This window comes from Aquarana catesbeiana, linkage group LG01, assembly GCF_042186555.1.
Source record: "Aquarana catesbeiana isolate 2022-GZ linkage group LG01, ASM4218655v1, whole genome shotgun sequence".
Classification (NCBI taxonomy): domain Eukaryota; kingdom Metazoa; phylum Chordata; class Amphibia; order Anura; family Ranidae; genus Aquarana; species Aquarana catesbeiana.
Genome location: NC_133324.1, coordinates 384857042 through 384880376, shown reverse-complemented (window position 1 = coordinate 384880376; position 23335 = coordinate 384857042). Strand labels below are relative to the sequence as shown.

General features: G+C 42.8%; 1 protein-coding gene across 15 annotated transcripts in view; it reads right to left on the bottom strand.

Moving 5' to 3' along the window:
* The window catches only part of PRUNE2 (prune homolog 2 with BCH domain), a 446654-nt gene that overhangs the window by 312520 nt on the left and 110799 nt on the right, over nucleotides 1–23335 (bottom strand). For all 15 annotated transcript variants that reach the window (XR_012245008.1, XR_012245007.1, XR_012245012.1 and 12 more), the window contains exons 3-4: nucleotides 11011–11213; nucleotides 662–825 (exon numbers count right to left, since the gene is read on the bottom strand). Coding sequence is in view for 10 of the 15 variants with exons in the window: in XM_073634004.1 (XP_073490105.1) it covers nucleotides 662–825; nucleotides 11011–11213 (367 nt within the window). In the remaining 5 variants the exon portion in view is untranslated. The remainder of the gene's footprint in view (nucleotides 1–661; nucleotides 826–11010; nucleotides 11214–23335) is intronic.

The window sequence follows — 23335 nt, the reverse complement described above, 5'->3', positions numbered from 1 at the left end:
TGCATATGGGGTTACCATGTGTTTGAGCCTTTTCATAGCCTAACCACATAGAGAGGCCCAAGGAATTCTAGGGGCATAAATTACGCTTCTAATTTTCTGACTACCTATCACATTTTTGGAGGCCCTGGAGCAACAGGAAAGTGGAAACATCCACAAAATGACCACATTTTGGAAAACAAACACTCCAAGGTATTTTCTAAGAGGCATAGTGAGTCTTTTGAAGACTTATTTTTTTTTGTCTAAAATTTTCATGAAGTGCAAAATGAAAATGAAATTGGAATGCATGTATATACAAAGTCATCAGTTAATAAGATATTTCTAACACACAGCAATGACATACTTAAATGCATCTTCAAAGAATGAAATTTAAAGGGTTGTAGTTTCTTCCATATTGGCCAAAAGTCACATTAAAAGGACCCTCTCCCTGCCTCAGGGTATTTAAAAAAAATATTTTGTATGTTAAATGTTCCCTATGGTGATGCCTAGCTTACCTACTAGCCTTGAAAATGGCCAGAATTTACGATCAAGATACAGCCCCATAGACTTCAATGGGATTTGCAGTTGCATTCAAGTTTCTTGAGTTTCAAACAGGATTCAATGAACCCCCTTCAAATTGGATCTGGACAGATTTGCACATCCCTAGTCAAAATAAATCACTCACCTCTAAGAAGATGAGCCAGCTGGCAAGTAACTAATTCAGGTGCCTCCTGCAGAATCTCTCTTGCAACAAAGGCAGAAGATGAGTCATGGATCCCCTGATCACCATCAAATCTCTTTCCTGGATTGATGATTTTCACAATTGATGATGCCAAATTTTCATCTTCACTATGAATGACAAGAAAAATATCCTAAAGCAAAATCATTAGCTATTTTAGAATGTTAGACATATTTTGTAAATAGATAGATACAGGCAGTCACCGAGTTACGAACGACTCCTACTTACGAACGGCCTCAAATGCCAGCCACTTGTGCTCCACGCTGGTCCTGGATACCTCCGGACACATCCCATACTGCAGTACTACATGTACTGCATGGCCAGAAGAGCCCCAGATAACATAACAAGCGCCAGGAACATCCCACATCCATGCACAGGTGGACGTTACACTTACGAATGCAGTGTTCCGACCGGAAGTTACACTTACAAATGCAGTGTTGTGACTTACGAACAAACCTACAGTCCCTATTGTGTTCGTAACTCGGGGACTTCCTGTAATATGCTCTGAAAAACAATCATGTAAAAAATTGTTAGCAACTGTGTTTCTTCCCTTTAACCTATCCATACTCAACCTCATCCTAGTACTTATTCCTATCCCTTTTTTCTAACCTTATGCATTAACTCATTCAAATTAACCCTTAACAATTACCTTAAACCCTAGCACTCAAATTAGGCACTTAACTTATCTTGAAATTCGCTTAAAAGAGATGTATGGGTTTCCTTTTTTTTTTGCTTACATCTACTCTATGTGAGCTGCTAATATCTAAAAATCTTTCCAGCCCTCTCAGAAGTGCCCCCATTCTGTTAAAATTAAGCTAAATACCTGTGGGAGGGGCTACAGACTTTCATACAGTGTAATACCGACAATGGTCTGGCTCTGGAGTCTGGATCCACCCACTTTCCTGTCATCTTGCTTGATTGATGTCGGCTCTCTACTCTCTCCCGAGACTTCACAGAGCGTAGTTGCTCCCTCCTCCCTTCTCTCTCCTCCTCTGCAGCCTGTTCCGATCGTCAGAGGAATCCAGCAGAGATATCAGCACTTCAGTGACTAATGTAGGAGAAGTCACTGATACTGCTGTGTATGTAAATGTCCTCTACATATTACTACCAGAGTGAAAACAATATATTTTTAAAGCAGAATACACATATGGATGTGACAGCACACAGGCATTCCATGCATTACTGGTATAGTAAAATGAAATAAAATCAGAGCTAACATTGTGAATGAATCCTTTTATTGACTATCTGGATTTTTATATGAGACAATGAAACCTTCCATTCACATCTACTTGTATTTTCATACTGAAGCCCAGAGCTCCTCAGACATGGACAGAGCTTTGCTCACCCATAATTGGTGTATTACCTAGTACCCCTATAGCAATAATCTTCCCTTCATTGTAAATAGAGTATTGCAGGATTACAGCCCCCTTACATTTGTAATGCTATCTGGGGCTGTATTACATGGTGTATTCATGCAGCTGCACAAATATACAAGTATTTGGCCATGTTGATGCATCCTCGAATGGAGAGTTGCCTGTTGAAATCAATTCTAAGCTGATAGGTACAGAGTCATCACATGCCGTACAGAGTCATCATATGCCGTACAGAGTCATCACATGCCGTATAGATCCATCACATGCCGTATAGATCCATCACATGCCGTACAGAGCCATCGCATGTCATACAGAGCCATCACATGTCATACAGAGCCATCACATGCCATACAGGGCCATCACATGCCGTGCAGTGTCACCACATGCCATTCAGTGCCACCACATGCCATACAGAGCCATCACATGCCGTACAGAGTCATTACATGTTGTACAGAGCCATACAGAGTCATAACATGCCCTACAGAGCCATCACAGGCATGTTATGGCTCTGTACAACATGTAATGACTCTGCACGGCATGTGATGGCTCTGTATGGCTCTGTATGGCATGTGGTGGCACTGAATGGCATGTGGTGACACTGCATGGCATGTGATGGCTCTGTACAACATGTAATGACACTGCACGTCATGTGATGGCTCTGTACAACATGTAATGACACTGTATGTCATGTGATGGCTCTGTACAACATGTAATGACACTGTATGGCATGTGATGACTCTGTACGTCATGTGATGGCTCTGTACAGCATGTGATGGCTCTGTACGGCATGAGGTGGCACTGTATAGTATGCGGTGACACTGTTCGGCATGTAATGGCTCTGTACAACATGTAATGACACTGTACGGCATGTGATGGCTCTGTACAACATGTAATGACTTTGTACGGCATGTGATGACTCTGTATGGCATGTGATGGCTCTGTACGGCATGTGATTGCTCTATACAACATGTAATGACTCTGTACGGCATGTGATGGCTCTGTACGGCATGTGGTGGCACTGATTAGCATGTGGTGACTGTAACGAGCCCCTGCTTGCTCGGTTCCACTCTCCCGACACTCCTCTGCGGCTATAGAATCAGATTGCAGATCGCAACATCTGATGGTTCGGTAATCCGATGCTCCGGGACTAGAACTACAGCTATGTACCGTTCTAATCCAGTTTAACACAAACAACAATGGGATCTAATGACTCTTAGATCCCATACTAGAGACTTATTTACAATACACATTCTAGCAGGCGACAGACAGGTGGTTGGACATCAGCATCTCTTAACAGTATTTGTCCCAGCATTATGAATCAGCCAGTATTTCTAATATGGCAAATCCAGGGTCCCCAGAGTCTGTGTGTCCTGGGGGACCAGGACCCGAATCCACAGTAATACCACCTCAAGGGTCCCCAGGCATACAGCTCAAAAAGAGCACCATTCCCCCAAATGCCAGGGCCCACGATCGAACGGCAAGAGGCTAGCATTCAGTCCCCTCCAAAAGTCTCTCTCCCGGCTAGGTCTGTCACATGTCTCCCCTTTCGGCAGGAGACTAACACAGGAGGAGACCCCAGACGGGTTGACTCCGAAGTTAGTCAGAAGTTCCAGTCCTCTAATGCCTGTACCCACACAGTACCCCAAATTGTTCCAAACAAAGCATTACTCACCCAGCCAACCTCTGCTTCTCTCAGAGAACATATCTGCCGCTGGGGAGAGGCCTGGACTGGCCCTTCTCCCTGGAGTCCTTTCTGCTGCTGGAGAGAAGACAGGGTGTCTGGGCTCACTCCATCATGCTGTTAGGGATCTGGGCCGACTGCCCAGCATCCCTGGGGTATACAGGTGGAAACTGAAGTCCCATTCACCTTCACAGGAAATCCATCCTCTGTTAGTTGACGGCAGAGGCCAGCAGTACTCGGCCCTGTTGCCGGCCCTTCTGCTGGAAACCCCACACCATCTGCTCCGGCTAATTGTTGGGGAGGGAGGCCGACTGCCCCGCCTCCCTGGAACTCTGTAGTTGTCACCGGTGCTGGGCAGAGGTTGGTAGCACTCTGCCCTGTTGCCAGCACTTCTGCTGGGGACTCCGCATCCTCCGCTCCAGCTAACCGTTGGGGCAGGAGGCTGGCTTCCTCCACTCCCAAACTGTGTAGCTGCCATTGGGGAGGTGAGCCGGCTGCTTCCTTTTCCATTCCCTCATCTGGATGTTGGGACGATATGTCTGTGGTACTGTCTCCCAGGTGCACGGATCTTTGCTGGGGAGGAAAGACCACTTTCTCCACCCTGGCCAACTGTTGGGGAGGGACGACGAACACCTCCTCTCCCTTCTCCCCCTGTATCCTGATCTGCTGCTGGGAAGTGACCACCTCCTTCTCACCCTGAGCCTCCGGAACCGCCGCAGGTGTAGGGCAGAGATCTTGGACCCTCTGTCCTGTTGCCAGCACTTCAGCTGGGGAAGTTCCTTGTAACTTCACAGATACTTCTGTTGGTGCTGGGCAGAGCACAGTGAAGTTTGGCCCTAATAACAGCTCTTCTTCTGCTGGAAGCTCACCGGGTTGTTCTTCCTCAGCAGAAAAGTCTATCAAATCCCCTGTCTCTGCAACTGGTGTCTGGGGATAAAAGTTCACCATCTCCTCTCCGTGGAACCCAGAAGATGCTATCAGTGCTGGGCAGAGGTTAGCAGAGCTCTGCCCTGTTGTCAGCACTTCAGCTTTGGGGATAGCGCTCTCCAGATTTTTCACTGCCGATTATCTGGCATTCTGATGGACAGGCACATTCCTCCATCCAAGATCATCCAATGCAGAAACAGGTTCATCAAGGTCAGTCAGCACTTGCTGCATCCGCCATAAGACCTCCGCCTCCATAGCTGCAGGGGCAGGTTGGCAAAGCACACTGTTACTCTACCACATTGTCAACTCTTCAGCCAGGATTTCAGAGTTGTCAACTGGTATTTCCTGATAGTCCCAGGCAAAGGGAGCCCCACCCTGCTGCTGAGCAGAATCTAGCAGCTGTCTGTAGGCCATTTCAAGCTCCCATTCCTGAACGGCCAGAAACTCCAAATCTTCCTGTGCCCAGTGCACTTCCGAGACATTCAGTCTTCGCTCTCTGTGCTCCATTATTTTCTCCAAACGCCACTCCCGATCACTCCCAAAGTCAGGGTCCTCGGGCAGCCTCCAGTACAACAATCCCAGGCCATCATAGTTAAAGCCTTCCGTGGGGCTGTTATCCACTGTCCACGGGCACACTTGGGCTACATACCACTGGAGGGCTCTGTAGCTCTCGTCCAACCGCATTTCTGCCCGGATCAGCCTGCTTAACTCAGCTGTGCACTCTTGGTTCGGCTGTTCCCCCAATAACAGCATTCGCACTTCATACTGCGACCAGTACCTTACATGGATGGAGGGGAGAACTTTTCACTGGTGTCGCTGCTCACGGGCTAGCGCTTCCTTCCAGAGTTCGCAGCGGATAGAATCAAACCATCCTAGCAGGACCTGCTCTGATACTGGTCCTCTGTGCTGTATCTGCATCTCTCGCAACCTCCTTCTGAATTCCTCTTCCATGGTGGCTGGTATCTGTACCTCTCCTGCTATCTGAACCTTGGATCCAGGTGATGGTTTGGATGTGTTCACGGCAAGGAAGCACGATCCCACCATTTCCTCCACGGCTCTCAAGTAAGTCTTTCAGCGTGGCTCTCCTGCAGGCTGGTTTGGAGTGTCCCAGTAACTTGAGAGCAAATCTCACGGCTGCCAACCAATGTAACGAGCCCCTGCTCGCTTGGTTCCACTCTCCCGACACTCCTCTGCGGCTATAGAATCAGATTGCAGATCGCAACATGCTCATATTACTCTGAACATACACCTGTGACCAGAAACCTAATTAACATGGGCTAATTAACTAATCCCTTTAGACAGCCTAGATGACTCAAACATGACCTTTAGGCCAGACTGGCCGTCTTGTAGCTCAGAAAACCCAATCAACATTATCACAATAGCAGAGTTAATTAACACAAACAACAATGGGGATCTAATGACTCTTAGATCCCATACTAGAGACTTATTTACAATACACATTCTAGCAGGCAACAGACAGACAGGTGGCTGGAATTGACATCAGCATCTCCTAACAGTATCTGTCCCAGCATTATGAATCAGCCACTATTTCTAATATGGCAAATCCAGGGTCCCCAGAGTCTGTGTGTGCTGGGGGACCAGAACCCGAATCCACAGTAATACCACATCAAGGGTCCCCAGGCATACAGCTCACAAAGAGCACCATTCCCCCAAATGCCAGGGCCCACGATCGATTGTCAAGAGGCTAGCATTCAGTCCCCTCCAAAAGTCTCTCTCCCGGCTAGGTCTGTCACAGTGACATTGTACGGCATGTGATGGCTCTGTACAACATGTAATGACACTGTACGTCATGTGATGGCTCTTAATAACATGTAATGACACTCTACGGCATGTGATGGCTCTGTACAACACATAATGACTCTGTACTACATGTGATAAATCTGTACGGCATGTGATGACTCTGTATGGCATGTGATGACTCTGTACAACATGTGGTGGTACTGTATGGCATGTGGTGGCACTGTACGGCATGTAGTGGCACTGTACAGCATGTGATGACTCTGTACAGCATGCGGTGGCACTGTACGGCATGTGGTGACAATGTACGGCATGTGGTGGCCATCTACGGCATGTGGTGACACTGTATGGCATGTGATGGCTCTTTACAACATGTAATGACACTGTACGGCATGTGATGGCCCTGTACAACATGTAATGACACTGTAAGGCATGTGATAGCTCTGTACAGTATGTGATGTCTCTGTACAACATGTAATGACTCTGTACGGCATGTGATGGCTCTGTACAACATGTAATGACTCTGTACGGCATGTGATGACTTTGTACGGCATGTGATGGCTCTGTACGGCATGTGATGGCTCTGTATCGCTCTGTATAGCAAGTGGTGGTACTGAATGGCATGTGGTGACACTGTACAGCATGTGATGGCTCTGTACAACATGTAATGACACTGTACGTCATGTGATGGCTCATGTACAGCATGTGATGACTCTGTACGGCATGTGGTGGCACTGTACAGCATGTGGTGGCACTGTACAGCATGTGATGACTCTGTACGGCATGTGATGGCTCTGTATGGCATGTGATGGCTCTGTACGGCATGTGATGGCTCTGTACAGTATGTGATGGCCCTGTATGGCTCTGTATAGCATGTGGTGACACTGTACAGCATGTTATGGCTCTGTACAACATGTAATGACACTGTACAGCATGTGATGGTTCTGTACAACATGTAATGACACTGTACGGCATGTGATGGCTTTGTACAACATGTAATGACACTGTACGGCATGTGATGGCTCTATACAACATATAATGACACTGTACGGCATGTGATGGCTGTGTACAACATGTAATGACACTGTACGGCATGTGTTGGCTTTGTACAACATGTAATGACACTGTAGGCATGTGATGGCTCTGTACAACATGTAATGACACTGTACGGCATGTGATGGCTCTGTACAACATGTAATGACACTGTACGGCATGTGATGACTCTGTACGGCATGTGATGGCTCTGTACGGCATGTGATGACTCTATACGGAATGTGATGGCTCTGTACAACATGTAATGACACCGTACGGCATGTGATGACTCTGTACGGCATGTGATGGCTCTGTACAACATGTGATGACTCTGTACGGCATGTGATGGCTCTGTACAACATGTGATGACTCTGTACGGCATGTGATGACTCTGAACGGCATGTGATGACTCTGAACGGCATGTGATGACTCTGTACGGCATGTGATGACTCTGTACGGCATGTGATGACTCTGTATGGCATGTGATGACTCTGTACAGCATGTGATGACTCTGTACAGCATGTGATGCCATACAATCATCCCCTGAATGGTATTCTGCTCAGATTTTCTGATGTGGGAGCTGCAGCAAGCATAGCAGGCAAATATATACAGTCTACACACACATCCAGGCTATTTGTATATATAGTGTACATATCAAGGCTTTGTCCTTGTAAACAGTGAGCAGTTCTAGGCTGTATCTCTGTACTCTGTGCATATTCCAGGCTGTTTGTAAGATAATTCTGTAATAAGTGTGTGTATGTGGGGAGGAGGAGCTCTGAGTGCCTGTGTGTGTGTGTGTGTGTGTGTGTGTGTGTGTGTGTGAAGTGAGAGGAGCAGAGCAATGACAGGTGAGAGAATGCAACTAAAATCGGGGAGGAAGCCCTCTCCAACAACCTCCAGATCCTGACAAGCCAGTGAAACTTCTGTTCTGTGAAACTCTGATCTCCCAGCAGTAGATTCTGTTTACTATCTGATCAAAGAAGCTTCTGTTTCCTGTTTGAGGTCCTATTACTATGGAAACAGAGCCATGTGACCAACATGCTCGTTCACAGCACAGCCACGTCTCTCAGGGGAGGGGGAACAGAGGCAGGGGGTGTATTGGTGTGTTTCTGAAGTTGTACACACCCCCTAAGAACTTTTCAAACAGCAAATGGACCGTTTTTGGCAGCTGGAGGAAAGTTCAAGTGCACATGCTGGAAAAACTAAAGAAGGTAGGAAAAAAAAGATTAGCTGATGTGTGATGAATGCAATAGATGCAATTTAACCCATCCCATGCTTCTCCTTTAACACATTTCCAACTCCAACCAAAATGTTTTATCTTATTTTGAGATTTATGAAATTTTAATTTTTGTGAAAAATTTAGAACCCATGTCTGTGTACCTGTTGGGGAGATTTATTTCTCACTGTCTGCCAGAACAGGAAGTTATGCGATTTTTTTTTGGAACACCGATCCAAACAAAGGTTAAAGCTTCTCACAATGTTCCTACTGCTGTTATTGCCTGTACTAGAATAAGGCATTAATATGGGGGAAAATCTCCCCGATATCGTCACCAACAGAAATAAAAACTTAACAGAATTTTAAGCTTTTTACTTATTGTATCCAAAACCAAAGACATGTCTGTAGCTAGGTTTTAACCTAACATTAAGACGGCTTTCACACCGAGCCTCGGGGGCGTCGGCAGTAAAGCGGCGCTATATTTAGCGCCGCTCTACCATAGTTTTAGCTGCGCTATTTAACTCCTTTTAGGCCGCTAGCGGGGGGTTAAAACCGCCCTGTTAGTGGCCTAAAAGGAGTTAAATCCGCTGGCAGTATCGCAGCGCTGCCCCATTGATTTCAATGGGGAGCAGCGGTGGAGGAGCAGTGAGTTCACCGCTCCAAAGAAGCTGCTGGCAGGACTTTTCATGATGCCCTGCCAGCGCACCGCTCCAGGGCTTTCACACTGGAGTGAATGGAGCCACTTTTTTCAGGTGCTATACAGGCGCTATTTTTAGGTAAAAGGTAAAGGTAAACCCGCAATATTTAAAATAACTACTAACTTTCAATCTTAAACTCAAAGTTCACTTTGCTAAGTGAAGATACTCTACTTACTTTAGTAAATCAACCCTTCTGAATCCTCTGCCACTGGAAACAAGTTGGCAGTGCAAAGGAAAAAATGGTTGTTGGAGTGGACCAACTGAGGTCTCTGGGGAGTCTGAGGGGTCTCTTTAACCAAACTAATATATATAATAATATATATATAATAACTAATAACTAATAACTAAATATATATATAATAACTAATATATAGACCTCAGCACTGAAAGATAATCTGTCTTTTTACCCATTAAGTTCAAAGTAACAGGTTCCCTCTTTAGAACAACTCTCCACTCTCTCTAAAGCCAGCCATAGATGCTTCGAATCTCGGCTCCATTCAGCAGGGACCGGCTGAGATTTAAACTATGTATGAGCAGGCTGATTGTACCCAAGTAATTCCATTGATCCACTTGGGTACAACCAGCAGTACTGTCGGCAATTGATTGATTTTCTTCACTGAAACCTGTGGTTGCAGGAAAGAAAATGGCATCATCTATGGCCTACTTTACTCACCTCCTGTGCTCTCCCCTGTTGCCCCATTGTTCCATCAGTTTTAGGTAAACACCAGGTGCTTATAGCTTTAAGGCAGCATGTGACCTCCTCCCAAGATGCAGTGCTCCACCAGAATGGCCAATTGCCATCTGATAACACTGTCACTTGATGAGAAGGAGAAAGGAGTTTAAGCTCTAACATCATCTGGCATGGTGCTTACACAGAGTTGGAACTTTCAGGTCTGAATGGCAAAGAGAACCATAGAGAAGTGAGCAGAAGATATCAATAGGTGGGTTGTTGTCACTTTGCACTTAGTGAGCAGAGTCACTGGGTTTATTTAACCTAACCTCAACCCTTGACCCAATCATCTTCCTAATCTTAACCTGTCAATAATTTTAATGCTGTAAAATCTATCCTTCACAATAGTATTCTGTTCTGAACCTGTGCCAAGATTTACAGTATGGACATCTAAAGAAAAACTATTCCCTTGCCTTGTGTTATGCTCAGTTCACAGGCAGGTACTGTCAGACCTCAGGTGACCTCTGGTCCCCTAAATCTTTAGCTAAAATGTCAGGCTTAGGTAAGGTAAGAACCACTAAATGAGTTGGCAAAATTACTTCTAATAACTAATTCTGTACAATTCTTTAAAACGACAGAATATTCTTGCATACATTTGCAGGTGTATCACTACTAGTAGCGTATTCATTACTTTCTTAACAACTGATTGGTGGATACGTGAAAGCATCATATTGGCATCTAAAGCAATTCTTAGATACACTGAAGCTTATTTACTAAAGGAACTGAGAATGTTCACAAAAACTGTTTTGCAAAAATTAACTTTATTTATCAAAGCATAAATATGATGGTTATTTAGAAAATGTAGATAATAATGCAAAGACTTGAATGCAGCTGATATTTATTCAAATTAGATTTTTTTTCCTGGTTGCATATATAATACCTGGTGAAGGCACTGAAGTTAACAAGTGTCACTGATAACTTTTCCTCCTCATTCAGCCTATGCAGGTTTATTTCATCTTTGAAGGTGAGGTATGATTCAGGGATATCCAGCTCCTCCAATATAAATCGTGTTTCGCTGTAGAAGCTGAATTCAACTCTCGTAACATTTAGAACAGGCAGGCAAAGAACACTTGGTGACGTCATCTAAAGGAATAGATTTAAATATCAATGTCTCCATTAAGAACTGGAATATTGAGTAAAACATGGTAGTATCAAATGAATAGTTAACATATCTGTACCTATGCCTTGTCTAAGGTAGTTTTAAAATACGTCATTAAGAAAATTCTAAAAAAACACAAATGCCAACAAACAATAAGTTATAGCCTTTGCTCAAATGGATAAAGAACTTGAACATATAGTGGATGATTAACTAAAAGAGTAGAAAATGTTCTGTTAGCTTACTGAATAAGAAGCTATTTTTTTTTCTTGGCTACCCAATCACGTGCAAGTGAAATTAAAAAAAAAGGGATTTTTGTTAGCATATGATTTGGAATTTAACTTAATATAATTTAATTTAACTGAATTTAATTTAATTATTAAAGTGATTGTAAGGGGTTTTTTTTATTTTTTATTTTAAATAACAAACTCATCATACTTACCTCCACTGTGCAGCTCGTTTTGCACAGAGTGGCCCCGAACATCCTCTTCTGGAGTCCCCCGGAGGCTCTCTCGACTGTCCCTGCATCAGATAACCCTCTAGGAGAAGCACTCCCGAGTCCAACATTCAGCGTCCATAGCCACCAAATGTATGACTCGGCCCCACCCCCAGCACCCACGTTATTGGATTTGATTGACAGCAGCAGGAGCCAATGGCTGCGCTGCTATCAATCTAGCCAATCAGGACACGAGACACCTGCTAGAGCTGGTGTGCTCGTCCCCGGTGCGAGAAAAAGAGGGTTCAGGTAAGTAAAACTGGGGCACTGGGGGGCTGCTGCACTGCAAGAGGTTTTTCACCTCAATGCATAGAATGCATTGAGGTGAAAAACCACAGAGGTTTACAACCCCTTTAAATCAAACCCTCTATACTGAAACTCACAAAGGAAGTGAAAATGCTATAACTTTAGCAATATTTGCCATATCAGGCCATGTTTTTCTGGTCACATAATGTAGCTGATCAGTTTCCAAGATGTTTTAAAATTTAAAATAAGTAAAGGTGTAAAACATATAACTGAGTAGGAGTAATCTTTAATTTTATCTCACAACATTAAAAAAATGAAAAAAACAAAACAAACAAACATAGAGATTAAAGTGAATGTTGTGGTTTTGGTGAACCCTCTCTAACTTTATTGGACTGTTTGCCTTTGCACACATTTCTGGACCCATAATTGTGCAGATCAATGTTTCAACGTTTTCATGCCTATGCTTGGAGATAAGATGCATGGTCTAATAAGTATGTTTGTTATTATCAGCTATCTGAAGTGCAGACCCACCAAAGCAAAATACCCTGTTTCTGATCATGTCAGTTCACCCCACAGAATTGCGATGGTGTGAGCTGAAAAAAAGTACTGCATGCAAGGACACTACTATCAATAAACAAAAAACGAACAATACTAAAAAGGGGGAGAAATTTTGGGACTTTAGATGAGGCCCATGTGCGTAGAGCCATTGTGCCTCCATCCCTATGTATAATATAACAGAAGAAGGGGAAGTGGGACTTTAAATGAGGTGCGGACCATACAGTAGATATATAATGAAAGTATTAGATATACATACACAGGTAGAACCTTAACATTGTTGAGAGAAGATTTTTATTGATAATATCATCAACAAATTATAAAACAAATAATACACGATTATAATGTTGTGAAATATACTTAATGATTAAAGTATTCCATCTATTTATTAAAACCTGTTCATATTGGTTCAACTAAATCACACCACACTAGAACGTATGGGTGTACGATAGGGAGCTGATTTGTAATACATCTCAATAAACAATATAATGTCAATTCATAATTAGAAAAATACATGTGTAATATATAGAATCAAACTGTGGTTGCGCATCTCCATCCCTGGATTAATACTAAAAAGGGGGAGAAATGGAGATCCGCACTGTTTCAGAGATCCTCTTTTTTGTGCCGTGGAGTTCACAGGCAGTATTCCCTCAGCTCCCATTGCAGACGCTCCCACACGAGCTTACAGTCCAATATCACGTGTCGATTAGCGAGCTGATTTGTGGGTAAACTAGGGCATTATGTCCCATTATTTGTGGACTTTTTCATTTTCCACTCTTCCCTTTCTTTACTTGAGTCAGTTGCAAGACTATATTATTTTTATATCATTTTTAGATATGCCAATTTACATCTGCTTCTGAGGAAGTAAAATATACTCCATGAAATGTGTTGAGCCTTCTGGAGTCAAATTTCTTATCTAACCATGCGTTTCTATGTTTGATTTTATAGATTATACATGAATTTTTCTAATTATGAATTGACATTATATTGTTTATTGAGATATATTACAAATCAGCTCCCTACCGTACACCCATAAGTTCTAGTGTGGTGTGATTTAGTTGGACCAATATGAACAGGTTTTATTAAATGGATAAAATACTGTAATCATTAAGTATATTTCAAAACATTATAAAGATGTATTATTTGCTTTATAATTTGTTGATGAGGTTATCAATAAAAATCTGCTCTCAACAATACCACTCTCCATACAGTACTGTGTTACGATTCTACCTGTGTATGTAAATCTAATACATTCATTATATATCTACTGTATGGTCCGCACCTCATTTAAAGTCCCACTTCCCCTTTTTTTTAGTCTGAAAAGTGTTTCAACATTTTTTACGGACAATTAACATTCCTTGAGCTATGTTATTTTTTTCCTAGTTAAAGGGGTTGTAAAGGTAATTTTTTTTTTTATTTAAAATAACAAACATATCATACTTACCTTCACTGTGCAGCTCGTTCTGCACAGAGTGGCCCCGAACCTGGTCTTCTGGGGTCCCTCGGCGGCTGTTTCAGCTCCTCCCCGCAAGCATTTACCACCTTAATGCGAGCTCCCTCGCATGGTGGTGAGTGCTTGCGGGCGCGCTCCCGTGATACAGCCGGCGGCTATAGCCGCTCGCTGTATCACTCGGCCCCGCCCCCCGGCGCGCCGCGTCATCGGATGTGATTGACAGCAGCGCGAGCCAATGGCTGCGCTGCTTTCAATCCATCCACTGCAGCCAATCAGCGACCAGGCTGAGCTGCAATGAGGACGAGCAGCGAAGATTCGAGGCGTCAGGTAAGTAAAACGGGGGGGCTGGGGGCGGCGGTACTGTCAAAAGTTTTTTCACCTTAATGCATAGAATGCATTAAGGTGAAAAAATTTTTATCTTTACAACCCCTTTAATATAGTTTATATTTTTTTAGTTTCACTGGACAACAAGTTTTTTCAAAAGTTTTGCTTCCACAAAAATGTTTGGTGATTATGATAGACCCCTTCAAACTGAACAAAAATATAATTTCAGAATGACTATCACATAGGAACCTTAATAAATATGAAATTATCTTTAACTATAGTCTGTTCAATTGCATAATGTTTCTGACATGCTACATGAGTTCAAGAGGACTAAAAGTGTTTTGCTGCTGAATTTATTTTTGAATCAGTGTCTGGTGCATCTTGCTGCAGTGCCCTTTCACACCGAAGGCGTTTTTCAGGTGCTAAAGGGCTAAAAACAGCACCTGTAAAGTGCCTGTAAAACGCCTCCTCTGCAGTCCCAGTGTGAGAGTCCAAGTGCTTTCACACTGGGGTAGTGCGTTTGCAGGACGTAAGAAAATGTCCTGCAAGCTGCACATCTTTGGAGCGGTTTAGGAGCGGTGTATTCACTGTTCTTCCACCACCCCTGCCCATTAAAATGAATGGGCACCGCTGCCGAAGCGCCTGCAAAGCTCTTCGACAGCGGTGCTTTTTGGGCGCATTTAACCCTTTCTTCGGCCGCTAGCGGGGGTTAAAAGCGCCCTGCTAGCGGCCGAAAAGCGGCGCTAAAACAATGGTAAAGCGCATCTAAAACTAGCAGCGCTTTACCGCTGACACAGAGCGGTGCCAGTATAAAAGGGGTCTTAAGGCTTTTACCTTAATGCATCTTCTGCATTAAGGTAAAAAACCTCCTGTTGCAAAGGATCACCCCCTCCCGTATACTTACCTCGATCTCGATCCAGCGTTGTGCACTAGAGCAGTGGCTCTCCTGTCTCTGTCCTTTTACCCCCCTTTTCATCCCTCACCTCCACCCTACTGCATTCTGGTCTGGCTACAGCAGCGCCATCGTTTTTTCCTACTGCTGGCCAGCCTGCTTGCTGCCAGTGATTCCGCACCTGCTGCTGTGTCTTTGCATCAGCCAGCTCATCAGTCCGCCAGCTGCCTTGCACTTGCTGCAAGGCTCCTCCAGCCAGGATTTCCTAAAAAGCACCCATGCCACTCCATTCCCTGTTATATCCTGTCACCAGCTCCAGTAGAAACAGGACAGGCGGTGTAAAGGGGAAGCCCTCTCGTCAGTTCAGCTTCGGCCAGGAACGTGACAGCGCCCATAGAAAGCAGCTTGCTATGGGGGCACTCGGGGAAGGGGAGGGGCCAGTTGCGCCAGGAGGGGACCTGAGAAGACAAGGATCAGGGCTGCTCTGTGCAAAACCATTGCACAGAGCAGGAAAGTATGATGTTTGTTATTTTAATTTGAAAAATGTAAGCTTTAATACTACTTAAATGGGTTACTGTTTCCCTGATATTTTTCCATTGTGGCAATGTCCTAGTGAAACCTTTCACCATGTTCGCCACTGACTGCATGTAGACTTTTGGGAAAGAAAAATAAGTGTAAATACAGAGTATGAATCTTCAGTGACATGTTGCACTTCACGCACTGTATGCTGTAAGAGGTTTGTCAACCAGCTAAATGTAGTTTGGTGCTCTGTAGTTGCCAAGAAAATTATCAACAACAACCTTCAATGCTTTTAGGATGACTCTCTCTGGCACCACTAACAGATCTTTAAAATGCTTATTAATGATGTATCTGATCTGTGGACCAACCAAAATGCCTTCCTTAATCTTGGCATCAATTATTCTTGGAAACAATTGAAACCTTTACATTCCTTTTTATGTGAAGCAGAGACAAACATATCTTTGTCAAATCAACAAGTGGTTCATGTGCTACATTTTTCTGTCCTAGTACCAAATTCTTTCAGAGTGGCCATTACTTTTTAAAGTAATGCAACTCTTTTGCACAGCTGTCTGATTCACATATGTGACAACAGTACTTGGTATATTCAAGCTGCATTACAAGCAGCAGAGCCACTGCTTTTTTGATGTTCCATGTTTTTGTATGAAACATACAAAAACATGGAACGGTTGTTGAAACACATCCAGTACACCAAGTACGACTGGAATCTAGACAGATATTCCAGTCATACTTGGTGTACTGGATGTGCTTCAACAACAGTTCCATGTTTTCATATGTTTCATTCATGTGTGCAGCATAGCCAACAGGTATTGCAAATTGCAAAAATAGAAGATTCCTTTAAAATGGTATGTGATAGGTTAACTACGGGTTATTTTTGGGAGAAGCAGCCAGAAAAAGACACACCAAAAAGTGTTCATGAAACAAAATCTTTGTTGTCCAATGTATATAAATGCATATCTCATATAAATCATTATTTGTAATAAACATTTAAGACAAGATACATCCATGATACTCTTATGGTAAATCATGCTGGATCTTCTGATAATAAAATCTAGGAATGGTTTTGCTCTGTTTACTGCTTTCACACTCAAACAATGGGTACCATCTATACTAGTAAAAGGGAGGGAATGTGTCCCACTTCCTACTAATTCCACTTTGTAAATGAGTAATCTGACCCTGCAGTTCAGGTCACCACACAACACAGCTTTTCACAGTATAGTAGTAAATCAGTCTTATGGAACCTGGAATACTAGAATATACCAATTCCAATCCAGTGATTTTCAGAAATACACTTACAGAGACACGCAGAAGCAAAAAAAAAAAAACATATTGCTGAACATTATTATTATTATTATTATACAGGATTTTTATAGCATAAACTGTTGGGTTTTTGAAATGTAGTAATTTTAAAGGTATATGATAAATGGAGTAAACGCCTCATCAAAATGTCTTCTATGTGGAAATAGCTTTTCTTAAATGGGCATAGGATGTAAGGTGGCTCCCATTTGGGGTGCGTGGGGCGATTGGGGGTGACCTTATGCGGAGTCATTTAGGAATAATTTACCCATCTAACCTTATTCATTCCCTTGTTTTACTTGTTTTGTACCTTCTATATAAATGCTGGAGATTCCCTCATATTCCACTAGCTCCTCATGTGGGCTTTATGCATTTTTGTACAACTGTTATATTTTTCGAATAAACATTTTAAAACTCAAAAAAAAAAAAAAAAAAAGGATGTAAGATGGCTTGAACCATCCACAGAGTGTAGTTACCATCATAGCGCAGTTCTGAGGTACAATTACCAACATGTAATGTTGTCTTGACAATAATAAAAAGAAAACGGCAGCCAGTCAATTCAATACTAGCAAGGAATGTGTATAAAAAACAACATGCAAAATCCCTAGTACTCAACTATACCCAATAGCAAGGGAATCGTTTAACCCTATTTCTTTTGGCAATAAAGACATATGCCTCACATATAATATCTTACAAATTTTTATAATATCTTAAAATTTTTGTAAATATTTTATTATATATTTTCATGTGACAACACTGAAGAAATGACACGTTGCTACAATATAAAGTAGTGAGTGTACACCTTGTATAACAGTGTAAATTTGCTGCCTCCTCAAAATAACTCAACACACAGACATGAATGTCTAAACCTCTGGTAACAAAAGTGAGTACACTCCTAAGTGAAAATGTCCAAATTGGGCCCAATTAGCCATTTTCCCTCCCCGATGTCATGTTACTCGTTAGTGTTACAAGGTCTCAGATGTGAATGGGGAGCAGGTGTATTAAGATTGGTGTTATCGCTCTCACTCTCTCATACTGTTCAACATGGCACCTCATGACAAAAGAACTCTGAGGATCTGAAAAAAGGAATTGTTGCTCTACATAAAGATGGCCTAGGCTATAAGAAGATTGCCAAGACCCTGAATCTGATCGGCAGCACGGTGGCCAAGACCATACAGTGGTTTAACAGAACAGGTTCCACTCAGAACAGGCCTCGCCATGGTCGACCAAAGAAGTTGAGTGCACATGCTCAGCGTCATATCCAGAGGTTGTCTTTGGGAAATAGATGTACGAGTGCTCCCAGCATTGCTGCAGAGGTTGAAGTGGCGTGGGGGTCAGCCTGTCAGTGCTCAGACCATACTCCGCACACTGCATCAAATTGGTCTGCATGGCTGTGGTCCCAGAAGGAAGCCTCTTCTAAACATGATGCACAAGAAAGCCTGCAAACATTTTGCTGAAGACAAGCAGATTAAGGACATGGATTACTGGAACCATATCCTGTGGTCTGATGAGACCAAGATAAACTTATATGGTTCAGTTGGTGTCAAGTGTGTGTGGCGGCAACCAGGTGAGGAGTACAAAGACAAGTGTGATTTGCCTACAGTCAAGCATGGTGGTGGGAGTGTCATGATTTGAGCACTGGGGAGCTACAGTTCATTGAGGGAACCATGAATGCCAACATGTACTGTGACCTACTGAGGCAGAGCTAGATCTCCTCCATTCACCTCCAAGACAACAGCTGCCTTGCTAAAGAAACTGAGGGTAAAGGTGATGGGCTGGCCAAGCATTTCTCCAGACCTAAACCCTATTGAGCATCTGTGGGACATCAGAACAACAGAAGGTAGAGGAGCGCAAGGTCTCTAACATCCACCAGCTCCATGATGTCATCAGGGAGGAGTGGAAGAGGACTCCAGTGGCAATCTGTGAAGCTCTGGTGAACTCCATGCCCAAGAGGGTTAAGGCAGGGCTGGAAAATAATGGTGGCCACACAAAATATTGACACTTTGGTCCCAATTTGGACATTTTCACTTAGGGGTTTACTCAATTTTGTTGTCAGCACTTTAGACATTGATGGCTGTGTGTTGTGTTATTTTAAGGGGACAGCAAATTTACACTGTTGTACACTCACTACTTTACATTGTAGCAAAGTGTCATTTCTTCAGTGTTGTCACATAAAAATATATAATAAAATATTTACAAAAATGTGAGGGGTGTACTCACTTTTGTGAAATACTGTATATACATTAGCAAATTTGTGCAGAAGCTACATGCTGCACCAGCTATGTGTTATAGTGTCTTGCTGTAGCCTGTAAAGGCACAAACACGGGATCATATATAGCAGAAAACAAATTGAAAAAGGCCTACCTCCCTCTTGATTCCCATGGAGTCAGGACAGGAAACTCTACTGTAAATTGTAAACCACAGAAAGCATTCCTAATTCATGAGCATCAACATCATCTTGTTTTAGAAATAACGGGGGTTATTTACGAAAGGAGAATCCACTTTGCACTACAAGTGCACTTGGATGTGCAGTCGTAAATCCGAGGGGGACATGCAAGGAAAATAAAAAACAGCATTTTAGCCTGCGCATGATTGGATGATAAAATCAGCAGAGCTTCCCCTCATTTCAGATTTACCCCTCAGATTTTCAGTGACTGTACTTCCAAGTGCACTTGCAGTGCAAAGTGGATTTGCCTTTCGTAAATGACCCCCAATGTTTCTAACCTTACAATCAAGAGGGTATGGTATAATGTCATCAGGCTCAACCTAAACACAACATTCATAGACCAAAGCATCTGATACCTAATTATGGGCAGTAGTGTGGTACACTATTTAATTTGCTGATGGATTTCATTCTTGGACACTACAGGCCTCTTGGAAGTTATCTGCTCATTACTACGTTTTCAAAGTGAACAGGAATTTGCTTAACCATAATAATTGACAAGAATATTCACTCAATTTAGTAAATAAAAGTTATTAACGCCTTTAGCAAATCAGCCTCAACATATGCTTTCAAAGCTTATTGGAGAAGTATAGCCAAAGCAGTTCGTTATGCACTCCTGTGGTCCGTTTTCAGCCAACAGCAGGCTAAAGTCCACTGTCTGCATCACTCAGCCGGTCCAGGCTCACGAAAGATCCTGACCATATGGTCAGGATCCACCCAGATTGCCGGGGCCAGCACCTGGCTCAGCCTCTTAGCAATCTGCTGAGAGCCTGCGCCAGCCCCTCCAGTCCACTTCACAGCCCAGCCCAGTGAGTGCTAGAGGGACAGAGAGCCAGTGATTGAGAGTCACAGCACTCAGCTCAGAGTGGAGGGGGAGAACTAAGCGATCAGCGGTGTTTGATTGCTCAGTTCTCACTGCAGAGCCAGCGAGGGACAGATGCAGCATTGGATCAATGCTGCATCTACCTGGGTGAGAATAAATGTTTTTTTTTAACTCCATACTTCTCTTTTAATATGTCACAGTGTGATTAAGAGCGGCTTCCTATTTTTCTGGCAGTTATAGGTAGGACAAAATATGCTTTTGTATCTCCATATCTATCTCATATTTATAGCTCATACTTATTCTTATAAATCTATTCTAATTTACTTTTTCCAGTGAAGAACCCTAATTTTTTCCAAGCTGAATAGCATATCCTTATAAAAATACATGCAATATAGGCGATATGTTCTCAGTTTACAACCCCACATACCGTATACTGTAACTGCATTACAAGTGATTTAATCATAAAAGTGATAATTTAATATGAACGTGATATCAAATAAGCTTCCAGATAGATAAAATTAAATTAAATTAAATTAAAGTAATAAAAAAAGAAGAATTGTTTTCAGATTCATTCCAGGTCACACCTGAGCATTCTTGACAGCAGGACAGCACCACCATGCTACTAACATTGCACCGCCATAGTCTACTGCTGCTATCCTTTAACCACCTGGTATCCGCGCTATAGCCGAATGACGGCTACAGCGCGGACCTACATTCCCGGGAGGACGTCATATGACGTCCTCCCCTGTGCACGCTCCCTGCGCGCGCCCTGCAGGGCGCGCGCCGGGCGCGTTGTGATCACCGAGTCACTGAGACTCGGCTGATCACCGATCTGTGTAAGGGGCCGGTCCCGGCCCCTTACCATGTGATCAGCTGTCAGCCAATGACAGCTGATCACATGATGTAAACAAAAGATCGGTAATCGTTTTTTTTTTTTACTCACGCTGACAGCGCGAGTAGAAAAAAAAGCCGATCACCGGATCGGATGTGAGGGACATCGGTCCCCAAGTGGAAGAGGCACATCTGCCTCATCAGTGCCCACTAAAAGTGCCACCTAACAGTGCCCACAGTGCCACCTAACAGTGCCCACAGTGCCACCTAACAGTGCCCACAGTGCCACCTAACAGTGCCCACAGTGCCACCTAACAGTGCCCACAAGTGCCACCTATCAGTGCCCACAAGTGCCACCTATCAATGCCCACCTGTAGTGCCAATCAGTGCCACCTGCCAGTGCTGCCCATCACTGCCACCCATCAGTGCCCATCACTGCCACCCATCAGTGCCCATCACTGCCGCCTATCAGTGCCCATCACTGCCGCCTCATCAGCGTACATCAATGAAGGAGAAAAATTACCCGTTTAAAATTTTTTAAAACAAAATATAAAAAAATAAACTTTTTTTTTAAAAAAAAATCAGTTTTTAAAATTTTTTTAATAAAAAGTAAAAACCGCAGAGGTGATCAAATACCACCAAAAGAAAGCTCTATTTGTGGTGAAAAAATGATAAAAATTTCATTTGGGTACAGTGTTGTATGACCGCGCAATTGTCATTCAAAGTGCGTCAGCGCCGAAAGCTGAAAATTGGTCTGGATACGAGGGGGGTTTAAGTGCCCGGTAAGCAAGTGGTTAAAATAACTAACATATCCTGGCTTATTTAAAGCAACTCTGCTGCTAAAAGAAAATCAGATTACCCGAGTACTAATATACAGCCCATCAGAGTACCCGAGTACCCATCTGCAGCCTGTGCCTCATAGAATATACCTTGGGGTGTTTGCTTTCCAAAATGGGATCAGTTTGTGGTTAATTCCACTGTCCTGGTGCTCCAGGACCTTCAAAAGTGTGATAGGAAGGAATACAATTATATGTGTAATTTATGCTCTTAGAACACCTGAAGGTACTACTTCAATGTTGGACCTCTGTATGTGGCCAGGCTGTGTAAAAGTCTCACACATGTGGTATCGCCATACTCAGGAGGAGTAGCAGAATGTATTTTGGGGTGTAATTTTTGATATGTACATCCTGTGTGTTAGAAATATGATATAAATTGACAACTTTGTGTAAAAAAAATACTTTTTAATTTTCTTTTCCACGTTTTCCAAGACTTGTGGAAAAAAATGAACTGTTCAATAGACTATACGTTGGGTTGTTTTCTTTCCAAAATGGGGTCATTTTGTGGTAAAGAAATTGTCTTGGTGCTCCAGGGCCTTCAAAAGTGTTATAGGTCCCTGCATGTTGGACCTCTCTGTGTGGCCAAGCTGTGAAAACATGTGGTATGTATTTTGGGTTGTAGATTGAAGTATGCATATGTTGTGTGTGAGAAATAACTTGTTATTGTGACAATTTTGTGTAACAAAAAAAATATAAAAAATAATTTCTTAATATTCCCTAGAATTGTGGGAAAAAATTACAACTTCAAAAAACTCAATATGTATCTTACTAAATACCTTGGACTGCCTACTTTCCAAAAAGGGGTCATTTGGGGGGTATTTGTACTTTCCTGACATTTCAGTGCCTCAAGAGATGAGATAGGCCGTCAGTGCATCAGGTGTGATCAATTTTCAATGATTTGCACCATAGCTTGTAGACTCTATATCTTTCACACAGACCAAATAATATACACTTATTTGGGTTATTTTTACCAAATATATGTAGCAGTATAAATTTGGGCCCAAATTTATGAACAAAAATTACTTATTTGCAAAATTGTATCATAGAAACTAAAAAAAGTGGTTTTTTTTGTTATTTTCGCTATTTTTGCACTTATGTCGCAAAAAATAAAAAACCCAGTGGTGATTAGATACCACCAAAAGAAAGCTTGATTTGTGTGAAAAAAATGATAACAATTTTGTTTGGGTACAGTGTTGCATAACTGAGTAATTGGCATTGAAAGTGTGAGAGCGCTGAAAGCTGAAAATTGGTCTGGAATCGGGCAGGAAGGGTGTATAACTGTCCTGTATTGAAGTGGTTAAACAGAAATTATAGCAGCATAAAGGGAAGGGGTGGGGAGCAGAGTGGCACAGACTAGCTGACAGGCAGGGAGGGGAG